At 42.4% G+C, this 19,457-nt stretch overlaps 1 protein-coding gene across 3 annotated transcripts in view; it reads right to left on the reverse strand.

Moving 5' to 3' along the window:
• ALG14 (ALG14 UDP-N-acetylglucosaminyltransferase subunit) overlaps positions 1–19,457 on the reverse strand; it is a 112,810-nt gene that overhangs the window by 11,433 nt on the left and 81,920 nt on the right. Inside the window, exon 4 of one of the 3 annotated variants that reach the window (XM_045801732.2) lies at positions 14,461–15,095. The exons of the other annotated variants lie outside the window; for them this stretch is intronic. Coding sequence (XP_045657688.1) covers positions 14,865–15,095 — 231 coding nt within the window. The 3' untranslated portion in view covers positions 14,461–14,864. Of the gene's footprint in view, positions 1–14,460; positions 15,096–19,457 lie in introns of those variants that run through there. 3 annotated transcript variants of the gene reach the window in all.

Here is a 19,457-nt window from a genome sequence, read left to right on the forward strand (position 1 = left end):
CCTACTTTTGACCTCTTATTACAAAGGAACTAAGGATATTTGGGTTATTAGTAAACATGTCTTGTGCCACATTAAAAAACTCTGCTATAAGGAAATGTAGGTTTCTAGAAATTATGAAACATATTCATAAATTTGCCAATCTAAAGAATGCTGGCCTAACAGTTCACAATTGCTTACTTCTTAGTTTTCACTAGAAATTAAGGCTTTTTAGGGTTAAGAATTCTAATTAATATATGGAATTAAAGTTACTTGAAATACTAAGGGAAACAACTCTGAATGCAAGGAATGTAGGATATATGGTTTTTTGGTGAGAAAAGGTATGGGGAATGGAGATGCAATTTTTTGTTAAGGGAAAAGAAAGCAGTTGTCCTAAAGTAAAGCTTATTATTTCCGAGTGGGAGAGATGACAGGGGACAAATTAAAATGGACAAAGAAAGTTGTAGGAGGTTTGTGAAAAAAAAAAAAAAAAAAAAGGATCTTGGGAAAGGAATTTAATGTGTGATCAAAATGAATGAAACTGAATGGATTTGTTATAAGGGTTTTAAAAGAAAGCTTTACTATCAATAGTGTACTTATGTGACAGTAGAACTTAGTTTTCCTTCAGGTGTTAAAAGGACAAAATTTGCTTGGACTTTCAATTTGCCCCTGATAAGGGAGTGTAAAAGGTTTCTCCTTACCTTTTAAGTAATCTGCCTAGAAAGCAAATATTTTGTGTTTTAATGTTCCAGTCTCTGATTACTTACAACAACAACAACAACAACAACAACAACAACAACAACAACAACGGAGTCTTCTCTATTAAAAGAGCTCAGTTTTACTTAAAACTATTTAACTTTTGGTATTTGCCTGAGAAGTCTTTGTCACCATGGTGAAATGGATAACTAAGCATTGTTTCACAGTGACCTATGATCCTATCTGACCAAATGTTTTAAAACCTCTTTGATATTTTTAACAAAATTTCCCCCAGATTCTAGACGAAGTCTATTTGACCTCAAACAAACTTTGGGAATTTCCAGAAGGTTCCTGGGACAAGTCAAAGGATTTGTTCTCTCTCCTAATAAAGACAGAGATGTTACACTAATTAGCCTTATTTGTTATCTTAAATTACATGGGAAGCATTGCCAAATCAGTGGTGATAAACCTTCCTAGGTTATGTTATATGGGTGAATGTTTTAATATAAGTGTTCAGAAATTATATAAAATTCCTAAAATTCTGATATGTCCTAGTATAATATTATCAGTCATGAGTCTACTTATTATCTTAAAATGGTCCACGGCATAAACATAACCAAATTTCCTCATCAATTGCATTGTTATGAACTCTCATCAGATCTTTAACTAGGGACATTTTTAAGTCTTTTGTCATGTATAGATGGTTACTGTTTTACTCTGATACTTCTGCAAATATATTTCATCTTCAGAGAGGTTCATGGAAAAGACTCGGACAAGTACTCTAGAATCCAGGTTTCTGATGACTTTAAGGTCATCAAACTGAACTGGGTAAGAATTTCTAGAACTAACAGAAAAACTGGATTTAAGCTACAGGAATTAATTAAGTGGGACTGAATGAATTGAGGAGAATAATCATAATTTTTTATGACATTGTTTGAAACATTGCTGATTTTTAAAAATGTTTTGTCCTTCCAGATTTAAAGAAAACGTTTCCTCTTTTCTTGTAAGCTAACTATGCCTTGGAGCAGCAATTTGGTAAAATACACCTTTGTGAACAAATATGACACATGTATCTTTTTTCCCCCACTTCATCCCCCTAGAATTTGGAAACTCTCAGTGAGTATTCTTATATTTTCATGCAATACAGTTATTTATATGGGTTTGATAAGAATTTGTTCTCCTTGTAACAGGACACTGGAAGCATTGGTTATACTGCCAAAACATTGACTGGAATGTCATGTCTGAGAGAGACATGTATGACTCAGATATGATCAGACAGCTTTAAGGAACTAAGGTTGGCTCTATGGAGTCAATAAAGTCTCGGGAAAATTGGCCTGGTACCTTGCTTACAGTGTTCCCGGCAGTCTTACCAGGGGAGTAAGGAAGGTAAGATGAATTTACTTTCATGGAATCATAGAATCATTAAGAAAAAAATAGAGCCAGAAAGTTCTTTAAGAACAATAAGTACTCACCTCTTGTTTATATGTAACACTAAAAAAGAAGATTAGTAATTAAAATCCTCCCTACCCCCCCCCCCCCACCCCCCAGGCTGTCTTTGGCTAGATGCAAACAGAAGAAGCAGCTGAGACCAGGTGGGATTACTCTGTGCAGGAAAGGATGGAATGGAAAGTCCACTGCTGTATCCTCCAGCACCAGGAACAGTCCTGGGAGGCAGCAGGCATGTAATAAATATTTGTTAAATGAAAATAGACTTGGAATAGCGAGAAATCTTGAAGAGTGTGGCTCAGAAAAAGAAGGGGTGAAAAGATTTTTTGTTTTGTTTTTGTTTTAAGGGGAGAAAGAAACAGAAAAAGAGAATTGGGGCAGCTGGTAAGGGAAGAGGGAATTTGGGGGGAAAAGGAAGTGTTTAAAGGAAATGGTAAGAATGTTTTGCTGGCGATATGTGATGCAACCCTGCTCCCCCTCATGTTCAGTAGAAACGAACACTGCCATTCAAAGCTTTTGGAAGAGTATTAGGGGGTTTTGGCATGTGACAATGCAGGCAGCTGACCTCCAGGACAGGCGCTGAGCCTCAGAAGCTCAATTACATTTGTGTTGGATCGAGATGAACAGAGAGGTCAAAGGATTTGCCCATGGACCTAATTAATGGCAGATCCAAGACTAGAACTCGGATCTCCAGATTCCTATTTCACTGGCCTTCCCATAAATTGGCATGGGGCTTAGTCGGCTGCCATACTTATTCAATTTCATGTCAAATAAGTCAGAATGTGGTCAGGACAACACATTTCTGGCTGCCCACACACTGGGCCTGTGTTCACAGATGCACTAGGGCTGAATGTCCCCAGATTCTAGCCCTGCCTTGACTGTGTTACCATCTGTGCAGCCTTGGGAAAGCCACGGCCTCTCAGAGCTTTATTTTCATCATCTGAAAAATGGGAGCTAAGCCTCCTCTCTCTCAGGGCCTTTGCAGGATCAAGTGAAATATTATGAAAGCTGCATGTACAACAGGATGTCTGAGACACATGCTTAGTAAGTAGTTATTTCTATTATTATCTGTTACACTTGCCAGCATGGGATTTCTGTGGACATATCATGGTTTCCTTTTTGCTATTCCCTGAGCCAACGGTTCACAAGAATTCAGTAGTTTTTGGGGCGCCTGGGTAGCGCAGTCGTTAAGCGTCTGCCTTCGGCTCAGGGCGTGATCCCGGCATTCCGGGATCGAGTCCCACATCGGGCTCCTCCGCTGGGAGCCTGCTTCTTCCTCTCCCACTCCCCCTGCTTGTGTTCCCTCTCTCTCTGGCTGTCTCTCTGTCACATAAAAAAAAAAAAAAAAAAAAAAAAAAATCTTAAAAAAAAAAAAAAAGAATTCAGTAGTTTTTAAAAATCTTCTTTTCTTTCGTTATGTTATTCATAATCAAAATAGAACTTTTAAAACCATGCAATTAACTTTATACATAACTCCTTAACTCAGAGATATCCATTTTAAACCTTTTATATATTTGTAGCCCTTTTAAAACTTTGCATCTATTTACATAGAGTTTCAAACTGTGCTCATAATATACACTTGTTTGCATTATTTCAAAAAACTTAATATAACATTTTAAGCATTTTTCTATGCCATTAAATATTCCTCAACAATATGATTTTTTAGTGACTGCACACTAGACCACTGTCTGGACATATAATTTATTCATTTTAGATGGTGTCTGATTTTTTTTTCCCATTATACATGGTACTTTGATAAAGCCCTTTGCGTGTATACTCTTAGTTCTCTGTTCCTCGTCTGTAAAGAAGCCATACTCCAAACTACTTCACGTGGCTATCGTGAAGGTCAGGCGAGGGAGTCCACGTAGAAGATGAAGAATCATGCCTGGCACATAATAAGCACTCGACACTGTTAGCTACTACTATTACTATTGACAGGAGATATTTGTGGTTAGTACCCAAACAGAACTAAATCGAGTGCTTGGTATTAAGTACATCAAATTATGCACTCTAAAAATACTCTAAGAATATTTTTATAGCTTTGTTGAGAAATTTGCTTTTTCAAATTACCTAGAATTTGCTGGATGCTTCATTATGAATAGTAATTGAAAGGATGTTTGTTTAGATTTTATTTCTGTGCCTCAGGATGTCCTTGAAGGGAAGGTGGGGGTCTTCACGCATTAGAAGTGATTTCCTGGTTTTAGAATTGAAAGGAAGTCAACAAAGACCGACTTAGTTGATTGGCCACACGCTTGCTCGACAGGGTTAACATCTAGTTGGGTTACCTTCTTGATAGTCCGTGGCTGCCCCAGCAGCTGTGGGTCAGAAGTTCAGAACAAAAAGTGAAATCCTAGGATTAACTGTCATACTCTTGTATCAACTATTTTTCTGTTGACTCAACTTCCCATGGTAATTGTTTTGGGACGAGGCTTTGCCACCACTGCCGTCGGCTACACTCTCGGTTGGCGCTGGTTTGGTAGTAGGAAGCGGAAGAGCCACTCCACTGGTGGCCCGTGGCTTTTCAGGACCATCTCTGTGTCTCCCGAGAGCCCCGGGGCTGGCGGATTCTGCGGTTTTGCTGGGTGGCAGCATGAAAGGGAAGAGCGTGGAATCGCAAGGACAGCAACCGGAGCCCCGGCTTGGTCACTAACCAGCTGTGCAACTGTGGGCAAATTACTCAAGCTTCTATGCCTCGGTTTTAGTCTCGGTAAAATAGACATGATAATAACAGTAATATAATAATAATAATAATAATAATAATAATAATACATACCTCATCAGGCCCACCCCGAACATTTATAGGACCTCAGCCGAGTATAAACGAACACAGCCCACATCTCCCTTTCGACTTGGCCCCCACTCACACTGTGAGGAGCTTTGTGCAGGGTGTCCACACCCCAACCTGCAGGTCCTCAGCCCTCTGCATGCCCGCCCCCCACTGGCCAGTAAACCAGCCTTGGGAAGGTGTACCAGGGAAGAGGCCCAGGCAAGCCCCAGAAGGAGGCTTGGGCCACTGAGGCAGGTGAGGCTGCGGCCCCAGGCAGCCAGAGCTTGGTCTAGAAAGGGAGTGTGGGTCCGGGGGGTCGCATCATCCTGGCCCCACAAGGAGGGAAGTGGCAAGCGGAAGGGTGTCTGAGCATGGGGCCTCTGTTGCCTGGATCTGAGGACTAATTGGGTCGGTGCCTGTCCCGTGCTTAGCGCAGCACCTGGCATGCTGCTGGCGCTCAGTAAATGAAGCTACAATTGTGGTGGCAGGACTGTCACCAGAAGAGAACTCAAGCATGATCTCGTCCAAGTCCTTTACGTTATGTGGCGAGGAAACTCAGAAATATTAACATTAACCACTGTTGAGCACATATAGAACCTGGACCTGGGGCTCTTACCACCCAGCTGCCTTTCCTCTCTCTGCTCTGCAATGCATTCTCTTCAGCAACGTGCACATGTGGGGTCAGAACCACCTTTAATATTCAAGGTCCACAGAGGCGACTCGTGCTTTTCTGAAAAGGGGCAGGGAGTGTGTCCTTGGAGAAAGGGGCACCTTCGGTGGGAGTCAACGCTCCCAGGCCTCCTGTGTATGGCTCGCCGTGTTGGTGTTGGAACACCTCAAATATTTACTGAACAACGAGAAGCGTACGGATAAAGAAGAAGGTGACATTCTGTACTTGATAACAGTGTATTGAAAGGCCTCAGAGTGAATATTTTAAGTCAGAAAAACCTATTCTGATTCAGGAATCAGATTTACAGGCTGACTGAATTTCTTTTCATGAGTTAAATACCAAAGAAAAGTAATTTTGAAATTTCCTTTCTTGTTCTCATTGTAAAACCTAGTTTGTTCAATTTCATCCACAATAATATATTCTTTGACCTTTTAGCACTTGAAGATTTCTCACTCACTAAAAAAATGATTTCTATTTTGAAAACCTTTTTTTTAAGGTTTATTTATTTAAGTAATCTTGACACCCAACATTGGGCTCGAACACATAACCCTGAGATCAATGGTCTCAAGCTCTTCTGACTGAGCCAGCCAGGTGCCCCAAAACTTTTAATTATGGAAATGGTCAAACATATAGGAAAGTGAGGCAACGACAGGATGAGTCTGGTGTATGAGGCCCCCTGCACCCATGGGCCCCAGCTTCCGCTGGGTTATGTATGACCAGTCCTGTTTCATCCATAAGTTCCCCGGCCTTCCCCACTCTGGCAACGGGTTTGGAGTCAAACCTCACACCTTCTATCATTTCGTTCATAAAGAACTTGTTTTCTCTACGATTTTGGTGCACATTTAAAGCTCACTATCTGGCCACTTCAGATTCAGCTTGTCTGGCTGGGGGAGTCAATGGACCAAGGCTTGGGCCCTTTTAGATGCCTTGCATGGTTCCATGTCCAGAGAATTCAGGGCAAATCAGCTTGAAAATGCAGCCAGCCTCAGGCAGGAACTGAATCAGGGAACATTTTGGATACTTTTTATTCCTTGCCGAATTTCTGCCAACTCTGTATATGGTATTGCCATAAAGGTCTTCTTGTCTCCCCCCCCCCCTTTTTTAAGAATGAAACTTCTTTCCCATTCTGTGAGAGAGAAGACTGTCATTCCAGATGCCTTCATCCTCTCTGCGGCTGTTCAGCTTTCCTGCCATTTTGCTCCTGCGCGAGTCTCGGTTTGCATATTCTGGGCTTTGGCAATTCCCCGGGGAACCCAGGGATGGGGAGGGTGGCCCTGCTCAATGTCACTGAAAGATTATTGCACTTCAATCGGTGGAGTTCAACTGAGACCTTAAACAAGTTCTCTGAGTAGTCACTGAATTTTAAATCATGATCCTAAAAAGACTGAGAGTGAAAAAAAAAAAACAAAAAGAGAATTCCAGTTAGAAAAAAAAAGATTTCACATTTCCCTGCCAGAAATACTGTTCTGATTTTCGGTTGAATGGCTTGGCTATTAATTAAGTTTTTGTGCTCAGCAGCTATCTCGTTTTCTACATTCTTGCTGTTAATCGTCATATATGTGACACATGACTTCTGTTTAAATGCTAAAGTTTATTAGAGTGGAAAAAAAAAGTTATTCAGGAAAGGAAAAGAGATTAGGAACCAAGTCCAACCATTTGCTTATTCATCTGCATATGGTTAAGAGATTTAAAAGAATCCATTGGTTTCTGTTTCACTGCTACATGCAGGCCAAGGAGCAAGGAGAAAAAAAGCCTTTTCCTATCCATGGTGTAGAAATACGTTTTCTTCCTTTTGCCTTGGGGGCGAGAAATCGTTTCCTCTTCTAATATTAAGCCAAAGTAACCAAACTTTGGAGAGACTGGCTCCCTCTGAAAGGTTATTGTTCTGATTACTTTTGCTTTGTAACAAATTCCCCCAGAATTTAGTGGCAGAAAACAGCAGCCATTTCATCTTGTTCATGGACTCTGTGGGTCAGAAATGCACACGGCACAGCGTCTGAGCCTCAGCCGGGAGGACTAGAAAGGCAGGGAGTAAAGAGAATGGCAGGGCTGGAATCGTCTGGAGGCTTCTCTCCTCGTACATCTAGCACCCTGGATCGAGATGACTCAAAGTCTATACTCGGCTGCGACTGGGAACCAGAACACCCATACGTGGCCTCTGCGTGTGGCTTGGGCTTCTCGAAGCCTGGTGGCTGGGTACTGAGAGGCCATCCCAAGGCGGAGCGTCCAGAGGGCAAGCATTTCAAGAGACCACGTCGGACGTGGTCTTGCTGCATTCTAGCATCCGACGAGCCCCTCAGGCCGGTTCAGTTAGGTTCAAAGGGAGCCACCGGACTCTACCTCTCGACGAAGTCAAGGTCCTATGGCAGAAGGCACGTGGAGCGCCGACCGTGGACAATACAACTGCCCCGGTTGTCTTGGCTCTCGGCCGGCGTGAGGCGGTGTCATGAGGCGTCTCCAGTGAGGAGGTCGGGGAAGGAGGTGTTTCGTGCTGAGACCATCTTCTTCCCCCGGGCCCCCTCACGAGGCTATTGCATCCAGTTCTTCTCAGCTGCTCCCCAGAGCCATGCTTTGTCCCCGACACCATCCGTCTGTGTCCCGTCCCTGGCCGTGGCAGAGGTGGCGTCACGATAAACAAGCACGTCCCCTGTAGCAGCTTCCTGGCGGCTGCGCGTCGTTTTCTGTCTCGTCTTTCCCGGCTGCACACACCCACAAATACATATGGACAGATTCCTTTCCCGCCGGTGGTGGAGAAATCAGGGCTTTTTTTGAGAAATAATTCACATACCATAAAATCCGTCCATCTAAAGTGTACGTACAATTCAGTCGTTTCTGGTATACAGTTGTACAACCACAACCACTGTCTAATCCCAGAACATTTTCATCGCCCCGGAAGGGAAATCCCATCCCCGCTAGAAGTCGCCTCCATTGCCCCTTCCACAGCCTCTGGCAAGAGTCAACTCTCCCTTCTGCCTACGGATTTGTCTGTTCTGGACATTTCATATAAAGGGAGTCATACGATATGTGGTCTTTTGTGACTGGCTTCTTTCACTGAGCACGCTTCCAAGGCTCCTTTGTCCACGTTGTAGCATGTCATGTACCAGTAGTTCATTCCTTCTGTGACCAAGTCATGTTCCCGTGTAGGCATATAGCACATTTCGTTAATCCACTCATTGCTCAGCGGACCTTTGGGTTGTTTCTGCTTTTTGTCTATTACGTAATGCCAGTATGAACATCTGTGTACAAGTTTTTCTGTGCACGTGTGTTTTCAATTCTCTGGCCTATATATACCTAGGACCGGAATGGCTGGGCCACACAGAAACTTTATGTTTAACTTTTTAAAGAACTGCATGACTGTTGATCACAGCTGCTGAACCATCCTATGTCCCCACCAGCAAGGTATGAGGGTTTCAATTTCTCCACATCCTTGGCAACCCTTGTTATTTTCTGCTTTTAAGACAACTTTTTATGATAGCTACCCTATGGTTGCTGCACTTAGTTTAAGGACACCTTCCTTCAGGCCACTTACATACCATGGGAGTCACGTTGGTTACCTGGAGACACAGAGTTACTCAGCACTTATTATTTGCCAGGCTTTGTGCTAAAGGGACCATCTTAGTTTGGTGCACACAACTCTGTAAGGAGGGACCATCACTATGCCTAATCGACAGGTAAACAAAACAAGCACAGAAGAACTTGCTGGAAAAGTGAGGCAGTTTGGAAATCATGCATTACCTGTATTTAAAAAAATTACAAAACTTGGACACTAAGGTAGGAGTTTGTAGTCCAAGTGAAAGTTTTGGAAAACATTTTCCCCTCTCCCCCAAAACAAAACACCTCTGGCCGATCGTGGTTGGCAGAATTCTCGATGGCCACCAATATTCCACCCCATAGCATCCACACCTTTATAATCCCCAAGTATGGGTGCAGCCTGTGACTATCACCGGCTATCACTCCCCTGATTATGTTACATGAATACCACAAAGAGGACTCTGCAGATGTAATTATAGACACCAAGGGGACTTTGCAGATGTAAATATATAATTATATATATATATATGCAGTTGATTTTGAGTTATTTTTTTTTAAAGATTTTATTTATTTATTTGACAGAGAGAGAAACAGTGAGAGAGGGAACACAAGCAGGGGGAGTGGGAGAGGAAGAAGCAGGTTTCCCACTGAGCAAGGAGCCCGATGCGGGGCTCAATCCCAGGACCCTGGGATCATGACCCGAGCTGAAGGCAGACACTTAATGACTGAGCCACCCAGATGTCCCTGATTTTGAGCTAATCAAAAGGGAGATTATCCTACATGTTCCTGACCCAGTCACATGAATCCTTTAAAGAGACAAACAGCAGTAGAGACTCCCTGGCCTTTAAGGAACAGGTCACCACGAGTCCTACAACTGCAAGGAACTGAACTCTGCCGACGACGACCTGAACAAGCTTGGAAGAAGGTCCAGAGGTCCAGATCCGAACCCAGCCATGGCTGTCTCCCTGATTAAAGCCTTGTGAGACCCCGAGCAGAGAAGCAGTTATGCCCTACCTGGATTTCTAACCTATAGAGCAGTGAGAGACTCGTGTTGTCTGAAGCCACTGAATTTGTGGCCATTTGTTACACAGCAATGAAAACGAGTACATAGATCATGGACTGACTAAAGGCTGATCGAGAGGAAGTTACTGATGTGCCATTACGTAGAGCAGCAGCTCTCCAAATGGAGCCCAGGGAACCCTGGGGGTCCTCAAGGCCTTCCAGGGGTCCGTGAGGTCAAAGCTATTTCCATAATAATGCAAAGATGTCATTTTCCTTTCTCCTGCTCATTCTCTCATGAGCTTGCAGTTTTCTGGATGCTTCATGTGTGAGGATATCATTGCTCTGATAGCTAATGATATGTAGTCCTGTGTATTCTTGTGTTTAAAACGTTTCCCTAATTTCTAATGTGGTAAATAGTGACCAATATAGCCACCATAAACAAAAGTTTGTGGGGTCTTCGATAATTTTCAAGACCGTAATGAGGTCCTGAGACCAAGAAGTTTGAGAACGTTGGTCTAGATGAGCTGTAACTAAGTAGGCACAGACAAAATCCGAAGGTACTAGAATTCATATGTTTCGTCAATGCCTACATTTGGTCCAGAACTGTGGCAGGTGTGACCAACAGTGCAGCAAGGACACGAAGGTATGAGGTACAGTCCCTGATGTATGCTGAACATAAAGAATTATCAGAAGCATTCACTTCTTCCCTCTACAGGTGTTTCTAAGCACAAGGTACTGCAATATGACGGTCTGTAGCTCAGTGCTAACCTTAGGCATGGGTGGCTATGTCACCGAGGTGTTTAGAGAAGACGACGCTGAAACAAGGCCATGGGAGACGGGGAAGAGTTTGTGGGGGAGGTGAAATGTAAGGTGGGAGGGGAAGTAGAAGGGGGACAAATATTCCAGGCTTATCCTTCAGATTTCAGCTAAAACATCCTTCTTAGAGAGGCCTTTCCTGATATCCCTTTCTAGAGCACCCAGAATCCTCTTCTCCGTCTCAGTGCCCCATTCATCTCCTTCCTGGCACTTTTTTTTCTTTCTTTTTTTAAACCTAACCTAGCTGTTAAGGTAAGTCTGGCTGGAGCTAGAGTGCCTTGGTTCAAATCCCAGCTCTGCCACTTTCTAGTTATAAAATCTTGGGTAAGATACTTAATCTCTCTATGCCTCAGTTCCTCAACAAATGTGCTAATAAAACAAGGAATTTATGTTGAAGAGTTAGCTTAGGTTGTCACCATGGGACTGAAGAGGAAAGGGTGGGTGTGAACTAGTTCAAAGGCAGAATCAGTAGGTGAATTCAGATGACAAGGAGAGAAGAGGATGGAAAGACGAGGGAAAATTCTGGGGGTATTAAAAAAAGGGAGGAGAGAAATCAATTATATTTGGCTCAAGGAAAGTGAGTACAAAACAACAATTATTCCAAAGTTTGTTGCTTTAGACAATGACAGAGGCTAGCCAATGACAGAGGCTAGCATCAGTTAACTACTCTGGAAAGGTAAGGGGGAGCTTTGTCAAATCCATGTTTAAAGTGAGTCAACAGCAAGAACATGAGTGTCGACAATTTGTTTTTAGAGCACAAGAGTTGGGGGCTGAACAGAAGAAAGTTCAGGGCAGACAAGAAACTCTGGGTGTCTGCTCATTGCTGGACAGAGCTGAAATCATGGGGAAGAAACTCCACATGGCCCCACTGTATGGAGTGAGCTGTGTGGAGAAGGACAATCTTCTTTAACACTCACGATGATGTTCTTCCTGTGGATAAAAGAGGCTTAAGACATTGCTGTCAAGTTCCTTTTGGTGAGATGGGGCTTTTCTTCTGCAAAGACGAAATAAAGCACTGACTCAATCTAAGGAACTGCACGGTAAGGGGGTAGTACATTTCTCAGTTTGAATCTCACTTTGTAAGTCCAAATAAACACCTTTCAAGTTGTTTTTATATGGGAAAGCTAGGGTCATCTCCTTTCTAGCAAGGACTTCTTGCTATTCAGTCTAATGTACAACATTCCTCTGTTGACTCGGTTTCATAGCACTCTAAGTTTCTGGCTAAAGCTTCCTGTGATGACTTTTGGATGTCCTATTTGAAACAGTTAGACTTTCAGCCTGGCAAGCTGCTGAAACCCTTTAGGACAACTGAACTGTAGATAAAAATCTTCCAGGGAAGTAGGTGTGGGCAGGATGTGTGGTTTCCTTGTCTCTCATTTAAAGACTGATACAATTAATTTTTTGTGAACAGTCTCTTCCAGTAAGAGGTGCATTCCAGAGTGTTTCAAGAGCAATCAGAGAGGGCCAGCTTGCTACTGATCTTCAGTTTGAGTTGAGACTAGAGCGCGATGTTTTTCAAGCTGTGCCCCTTTGCTAATGTGACCTTGAGGACCTGAATTAGCCATAACACCACCACACAGCAGAGCAGGAGCTTGTTTGTCAAATAACCTGGAACCAAGCAAAGCTCGCTCTGAATGTGTGCACAGCAGTCGGAATCCAGGAAGATAGTCCTAATTTTTAGTGATAACGCACACACGAGATTTTTTTCTTTGGCATTCCAGGCTAACCACTGTCTACGTTAAGGCTCTGCAAAACATCTGGGACATACATTTCTGGAAAAAATTATGGCATCTTTTCTAACAGCTCTCCATGGCCTAAGCATTGCGTACTCTGGCCTGACAGGACCCCCTGCAGCAGCATTACCCGTGGGGGCCGGGGAAGCTGCGCGGACGCACAGACAGGCGTTAACTGAACTGAACGCAGTCCAATTTCATGCACCAACTATTTACTAGTGCCACTGAGGAACAAAGTGCAGAGCAGAGCAAAATTTAAAGGTGAAAAATGTATCTGCTATTACCCCTAAAAAAAAAATCACTTTCTCTCTAGAAAAGTAGAGGCTTATTTCATCTGACATTCCAGGCCTTTCCATCAGTGGAAGCAGGGGCAGGACCAGACGTTGGACGATTAAAGTCAAAGCACACGACGAACCACCTCCTGGCTACCGCATGGCTACCGAACCAGAGAGCAAAACAGTTTCCCTATTCGGACGGTCTTCTCAGCCAAACATCTAGGAAAACGTCCTGGTGACAGATGTGCCTACTTTATCCAGAGATTTGCCCAAAGAGCAAGACAAGCTAGATCAGCCTCAGCACTTTCATTGTACAGCCTCTCAGGTATTCATGCATTTTCACAGACACTCCATGTCTTCATTAATTTCCCACAGTTTCTTTATTAGATGTACATCATACTTATAAAACAGATTTAAGAGGAGAAAAGAAAAACCTCAAAACACTGCGAGAGGTCTTCTCACTGTTAGAAGAGAGGGCTTAGAGGAAGGGGACAGAATTCCTGTTTGTTGAGGACCGCCCGCCCGGCCCCGCACTCGGGGTTGTACTTCTGTTGGTAGTCGACAGGGCAGCTCACATTCTCAAGCAGCACCAACAAAATAATTTGTGGGGATCAGTGCAAAATAAACACAGGTCCCTTGTTCCACATCTATTAAGAAATCTGTGATAGCAGGGTACAGAAGCAAGTGCAGGGCCCTCCTGAGTGCGGGTCCCTGTGTGAGGCTCAGGCCACACGCCCGTGAAACAGGCTTCACTCTCCAGCCAGGCTGCCGGGGCTGGAATCTCGACTTTGCCATTTACTGGTCATGTGATCTTAGACAAGTCACCTATAAAAGGGGGACAGTAACAGTCCCTACCTCACCGAGTTGTTAGTAGGATTCTATGAGTTAGTATTTGAAAGGTGATTAGAATACCTGGCGTACAGCAAGACCTCACATAAACGTTCAGTAAAAATATGCCTTACGGAGCCTGAACATCTCAAAATGCCAGGGATGACGACAGCCACGACGTTGTGAATTTACTAAAACATTTTTAAAAAATGGTTTGAGAGTTTGGATTCCTGAAAAACAAACTCATGTTTTTAGTACCATGACAGTGGTCACCTTTTAACGATTTTAACGATTAAACAAGAGATTTCAAAAAATCTTCTAGGTTGAGGGCAACGATTCACAAAGCAAAACTGAAGAACAAAAAAAAGATACCGGTTTCTGCTCACGGTTCTGGAGGCCTGTGGAGTGCAACTTGTCATGAATCCCATGTAATATGACTGCTTCCTTTATGCTGAAAGGATTCACTAGGGACTTCACTGCGTCCATACAGGAAACAGAGCCTGCTATATCTGAACAAAACTAAGAAATATCCTTCTTTTCTTTTTACAATGCAGAATATTGTAAAAAAAAAAAAAAAGCTGCAGAACAGGAAATGTTACTAATCATACTAATTCTATATTTAGCTGTAGGAAAAATATTACTAAAACAAGTTAGAAGATAACTTGCAGGTAGTGATACAAAAGAAAAGAAATTTGGTGCACAGAGGCATAAACCACTTAATGGTTTATTAATGTTTGTTTTATTTTTATTTTTAATTCAATTTTTTAAAAAGATTTTCTTTATTTAAGGGAGAGAGCACACATGTGGGGGGAGGGACAGAGGGGGAGAAAGAGAGAATCTCAAGCCGACTGAGCGGGAGCCTGACACGGAGCCCGATCTCATGACCCTGAGATCATGACCTGAGTCTGACGCTTAACCAACTGAGCCACCCAGGTGCCCCTTAATGTTTGTTTTGTAAGAGCACCTTCTGTTTTCTTACTGGATTATTTACACATTTTTTACTCTTCACCACCAATAATTCTCAGGACCTTCAGAACCCTTTACAATAAACATGCAGCTTTTTCTACTCCAATTATAATAAATTCGATTGACTGCAAAATTCTAGAGAAATAAGTTGTCATTTGTCAAACAATTCGCCCGAGGTATACAGACTTGGGATATTTCTCCTTAAGAGCTGGCCACTGAACAATGAAGTAATCGGAGAGGTGAAACAGAATCTTTCCAGACAGGGATAGATGTTCTACTCGGCAGATGCTTTCAACATAGACAATGATCACTTTCTTTATCCCCAGTATCCCAAGGAGAAGGGCAGATATGCAGATAGGAACACATGTTCCTGGTCCATTACACAACACCTTAAAAAAAAAAAAACATGAAGGTCAAATTAATATAACACTAATCTAAATGAGGCATTTAAAATGAAAAACAGTCACATCTTAGAGGAGATTTTGTATTATTCTTTTTTTTTTTTTTGTATTATTCTAACCCTTGAATTATTCCTTCTCAGGATCTAGTATGCAGCAAACCCATGCACTCAGGAGCCAGGCAGGGCTGGGCTGCTGACTCTCCTGCTTATCAACTGTGTGGCAAACAGCTTAACTTCTCTGGGCCTGGGTAGCGTGCCTTGTGCTACCACAGGTGTCTAGCACAGTGCCTGGTACTCAGCCAGCGTCCACTGGACGCATGTGTACTGCTCTTCTCCAGATATTTTGTGGATCTTGAATGTCACACAAAAACACAGAAGACAGATAAAGTCAGCTGTGAGTCATTGTTTTCTCATGTATCAACTTGTTCTCGTTGATTTTTAAAAATAATCTTTATAACAGTGGGAGCACTGACATGTAAGATGTAGGAGAAAACGTCTTTAAATGACGATGTAGAGTATCCTTGTGGGCTACAGATTCATTTAGGAGTTCAGTTCAACATACGGGATATATGTGAGAAGCCTACTAAATGAATGAGATTTTTTTCTCCAGAAAATTTAATCTGCGCTTATGGTCCAGACAGTTTAACACTTTTGAATTTTCTGCTAATTTTTATAGAAAAATTAACTACAATTTTATAAAAAACTAAAAACAACTTAGTTGGCAAAAATAACGAGAGAAATAAAAATTCAACTCCTAGAGCAACTGCAAAGGATTTTTAGAAGTCTTTTAAGAAAATGAGAGGAAATCTATTTCACAGAATCGTTGGTAAGGTAATTTATTATTACTTTCAGAGAAAAAAGTATTTGCACAAACATCTTAATCATATGCTCAGATTGATCGACTTAATTAGTAAAACCTAACAAAGCATTTTTTTTTTAAGTAGTCTCCACGCCTAGTGTGGAACCAACCTGGGGCTTGAACTCACGACCCTGAGATCAAGACCTGAGCTGAGATCAAGAGTTGGACGCCTAACCAACTGCGCTACGCAGGTGTCCCTAATAAAGCATTTTTTTATTCCATATATGATAAAACAGGAGATTTGTGGTTGTCTATGTATGCCTGTTGGGTATTATCTACAATGTCACATGATCTTTCTAGCACAAAGTCCACAAAACTTATCAGACATCAGAGAATTTTAGAGTCGAAAGGGTCCCCGGATGATACACTGCCGACAATCCTGGCATTTCAGATTCTCCCCGATGGACAGACATCCTGTCAGGGCTGTAAGGCAGGGCCAGGACTCCAGGGGTTTGATAAAGGTTATCTGATCTAGGTTCCGCCCTTCCTGGAGGCATGACCACCTGGCACACCATTCACAGAACTTCGGGAAGAGAGAAGGTAGCTTGTTTCAGGTGGGAACCAATCTTTTTCGTGCCTTCTTTAAAGTGTCTACCTACAATTTAATGAGAGTCACCACCACTCTTTTTTTTTTTTTAAGATTTTATTTATTTATTTGACAGAGAGAGAGAGACAGCCAGCGCGAGAGGGAACACAAGCAGGGGTTGTGGGAGAGGAAGAAGCAGGCTCCCAGCAGAGGAGCCTAATGTGGGGCTCGATCCCAGAACGCTGGGATCACGCCCTGAGCTGAAGGCAGACGCTTAACGACTGCGCCACCCAGGTGCCCCTCACCACCACTCTTTATCAACAACTCACTGCGGCCAGGAACAGTATTATACATTTCACATGCATTATTTCAATTACTCCTCACAGCAATCATTTGAGGCAAGTTTTATTGTCCCTTTTTGCAGAATAGGAAACTGAGGCACAGAGAGATTTGGGCAAGTTGCCTTATCACATGTTCAGGAGTGGAGGAGTTCTTTTTTTTATTATTTTTTGAAGATTTATTTATCTGAGAGAGAGAGTGCACGCACACGCAGTGGGGACGGGCACAGGGGGAGGGAGAGAGAGAGAGAGAGGGAGAGAGAGAGAGAGAGAAGGAGAGAGAATCTGGAGCAGACTCCCTGCTGAGCATGGAGCCTGATGCGGTGCTGGATCTTATGACCCTAAGATCATGACCTGAGCAGAAATCATAAGTCGGATGCTTAACTGACTGAGCCACCCAGGCTCCCCAGGAATGGAGGAGTTCTATTGCTTCAGTCACTTTGTCTCCTGTGACTCAGTTACCATATACAAAGAAAGACTGGACTAAATGACTTTCCCTGTCAGCTCCACGATTCTTCTGATTGTACGGCTTTAATTTGCCTCTAGTGTTGTCTTCTGCCTAAATTACAAGATTGTTCTGAATCCTTTCAGGGTTTAGAATTCTAAAAATCTTATTAATGCAAGGTTTCTCAACAGTGGCATTACTGACATTTTGGACAGGATTATTTTTCATTGTGGTGGCCTGTCCTGCACATTGTAGGATGTCTAATAGCATCCCTGGCCTCTACCCACAAGATTCCAGTAGTCAAGACAATTAAGAATGTCTCTAGGCATTGCCAAATATCTCCAGTGGAGAACCACTGCATTAATGTATTTCCTAAATCCTGGGTTATATGTTGCTTTTCTCAACCTTTTTTTCCACTGTACAGAATAAAATAAAACCCACAGCTAAAAAATAACGTACAGATTACTTGTTGGGTCTTCAATGTTACAAAAATATTTTCATGTTTGTTGCCTTTAAAAACTGTACATATCCACATGTGTTCATCTCACTATCTGTATACACAAACTGTGACTACTCTGATAGAAATGTCTGTATACAGGCAGGGAAATGACTGGGCGTTGGTAGGAGATGTGTTAGCAACCTGCTATAGAGCAGAAGCAGAGACGGTTAAGATAAAAGTAAAAGTTAAAGGTATTCATTTGTTTATCTCTGTCATATCTCTATTTTAAAGCACCTTACTATAAAAGTCCTAGGTATGATAAAACCACAAAACCATAAATCGAGTACCTTAAAAAAGGGCAAATTAATCTCAAGAAAACTTAGGCTAAGGAAAGCTATTTTTAATTAAGCACAGGTTTTAACTCTGAGTTTTACAGAAGCCTAGGCAAAAAAAATTAAAAAACTGTGGATTATGGAGTTTCCGCTATTTAATGAAGCAGATCAAAAAGACTTATTCCAAGCATTGAACAAAACAGAAGTAAAAAAGATGTTAAACAATACAATGATTGATGTTGTCTTTTTAACTTTATAAAAAACCACAGAAATACTCTTCATATTTTTATTTCTTAAAATGGACATTCTCAATCAATGTGGGGGCCTTGCTTTTATCCTCTCTCCTCCTCACTACCTTGTAAGCTCCTTATGGGCAGGGTCAACGTCTAGGATAATCTCTATTCTGTACCTGCAACAAAAAAGGCAATCACTAAATTTTGCTCAAAGGAAGGAGTGAAGGGTAAAGGAGGAGGGAGTCCTTTGCCTATTGTATATGGAGTCAAATGCTCTATTTGCTACACTCAACTCTGTTTATAACTCTATCATATGCACTTATCATAAACACAATGGCTGTAACTGAGAGCTTTTAAAAAACCATTCCCCCCCAAAAGCCCTAAAACCAACAAAACCCTAACCATGCCACATCCACTTGCCTTTTCTCCAGAGGAACCACTCTCACTCTGTCTCTCTCCCTCAACTTAAGCGCTGGGGCAGATGCCATACTCAACTATAAGGAGAGGACCTATGACTCCAGTCTGACCAGTCAGGGCATCGAATTTCTCTAACAAAAGTCACTTGTTCAGGGAAGAGCACCTAATTCAGTGAGAAATCACAAGATATAGTGGGACATTTGTTGGGGCTGCTGAGAGAGCAGTGTCTTTTCTGCTATACTGGGACCTAGGAGGATGTAGGCCTGGCACCGTTAACATTTACTCGCTGCCATAAGAATGAAGCCATCACAAAGTAGAACAGAGCGGAGCTGAGAGATGAAGACAGGCCAGGTCCCCAAGGCAGCATTTACAATCCATGAATCCGGCTGTGCCTGAAGGAAACCAGATCTATCCCTAAACTTGCCAGGTATGTGAGGGAATACATTCCATTTTTGCTTAAGCAGTATGAATCGGGACTTCTGTCACTAGTAATAAAAAGTATACTAAGTGACATAGCCCTTAATTTTGTCTAACTCCCTGACCAGCCTCCATCTGCAGTGCCAACTGGTAGGTGTTCAGTACGTGCCTGCAAGATGAGTTAACAGATCAATAAATAAACTTCTCTGAGAGCAGAAAATCCAAGAGATGTGCTAGGAATAATACAACTTACAGGTCTAGAGAACAGAAAGAGGTCAGGGCTAATACAAATATGAATCATGAGGGTGGATGAGCCGGATCAAGGATCAATAGTTACAAGAGGAT

The sequence above is a fragment of the Ursus americanus genome, chromosome 12 (assembly GCF_024610735.1).
Source record: "Ursus americanus isolate L20-20 chromosome 12, mUrsAme1.1.p, whole genome shotgun sequence".
Classification (NCBI taxonomy): Eukaryota; Metazoa; Chordata; class Mammalia; order Carnivora; family Ursidae; genus Ursus; species Ursus americanus.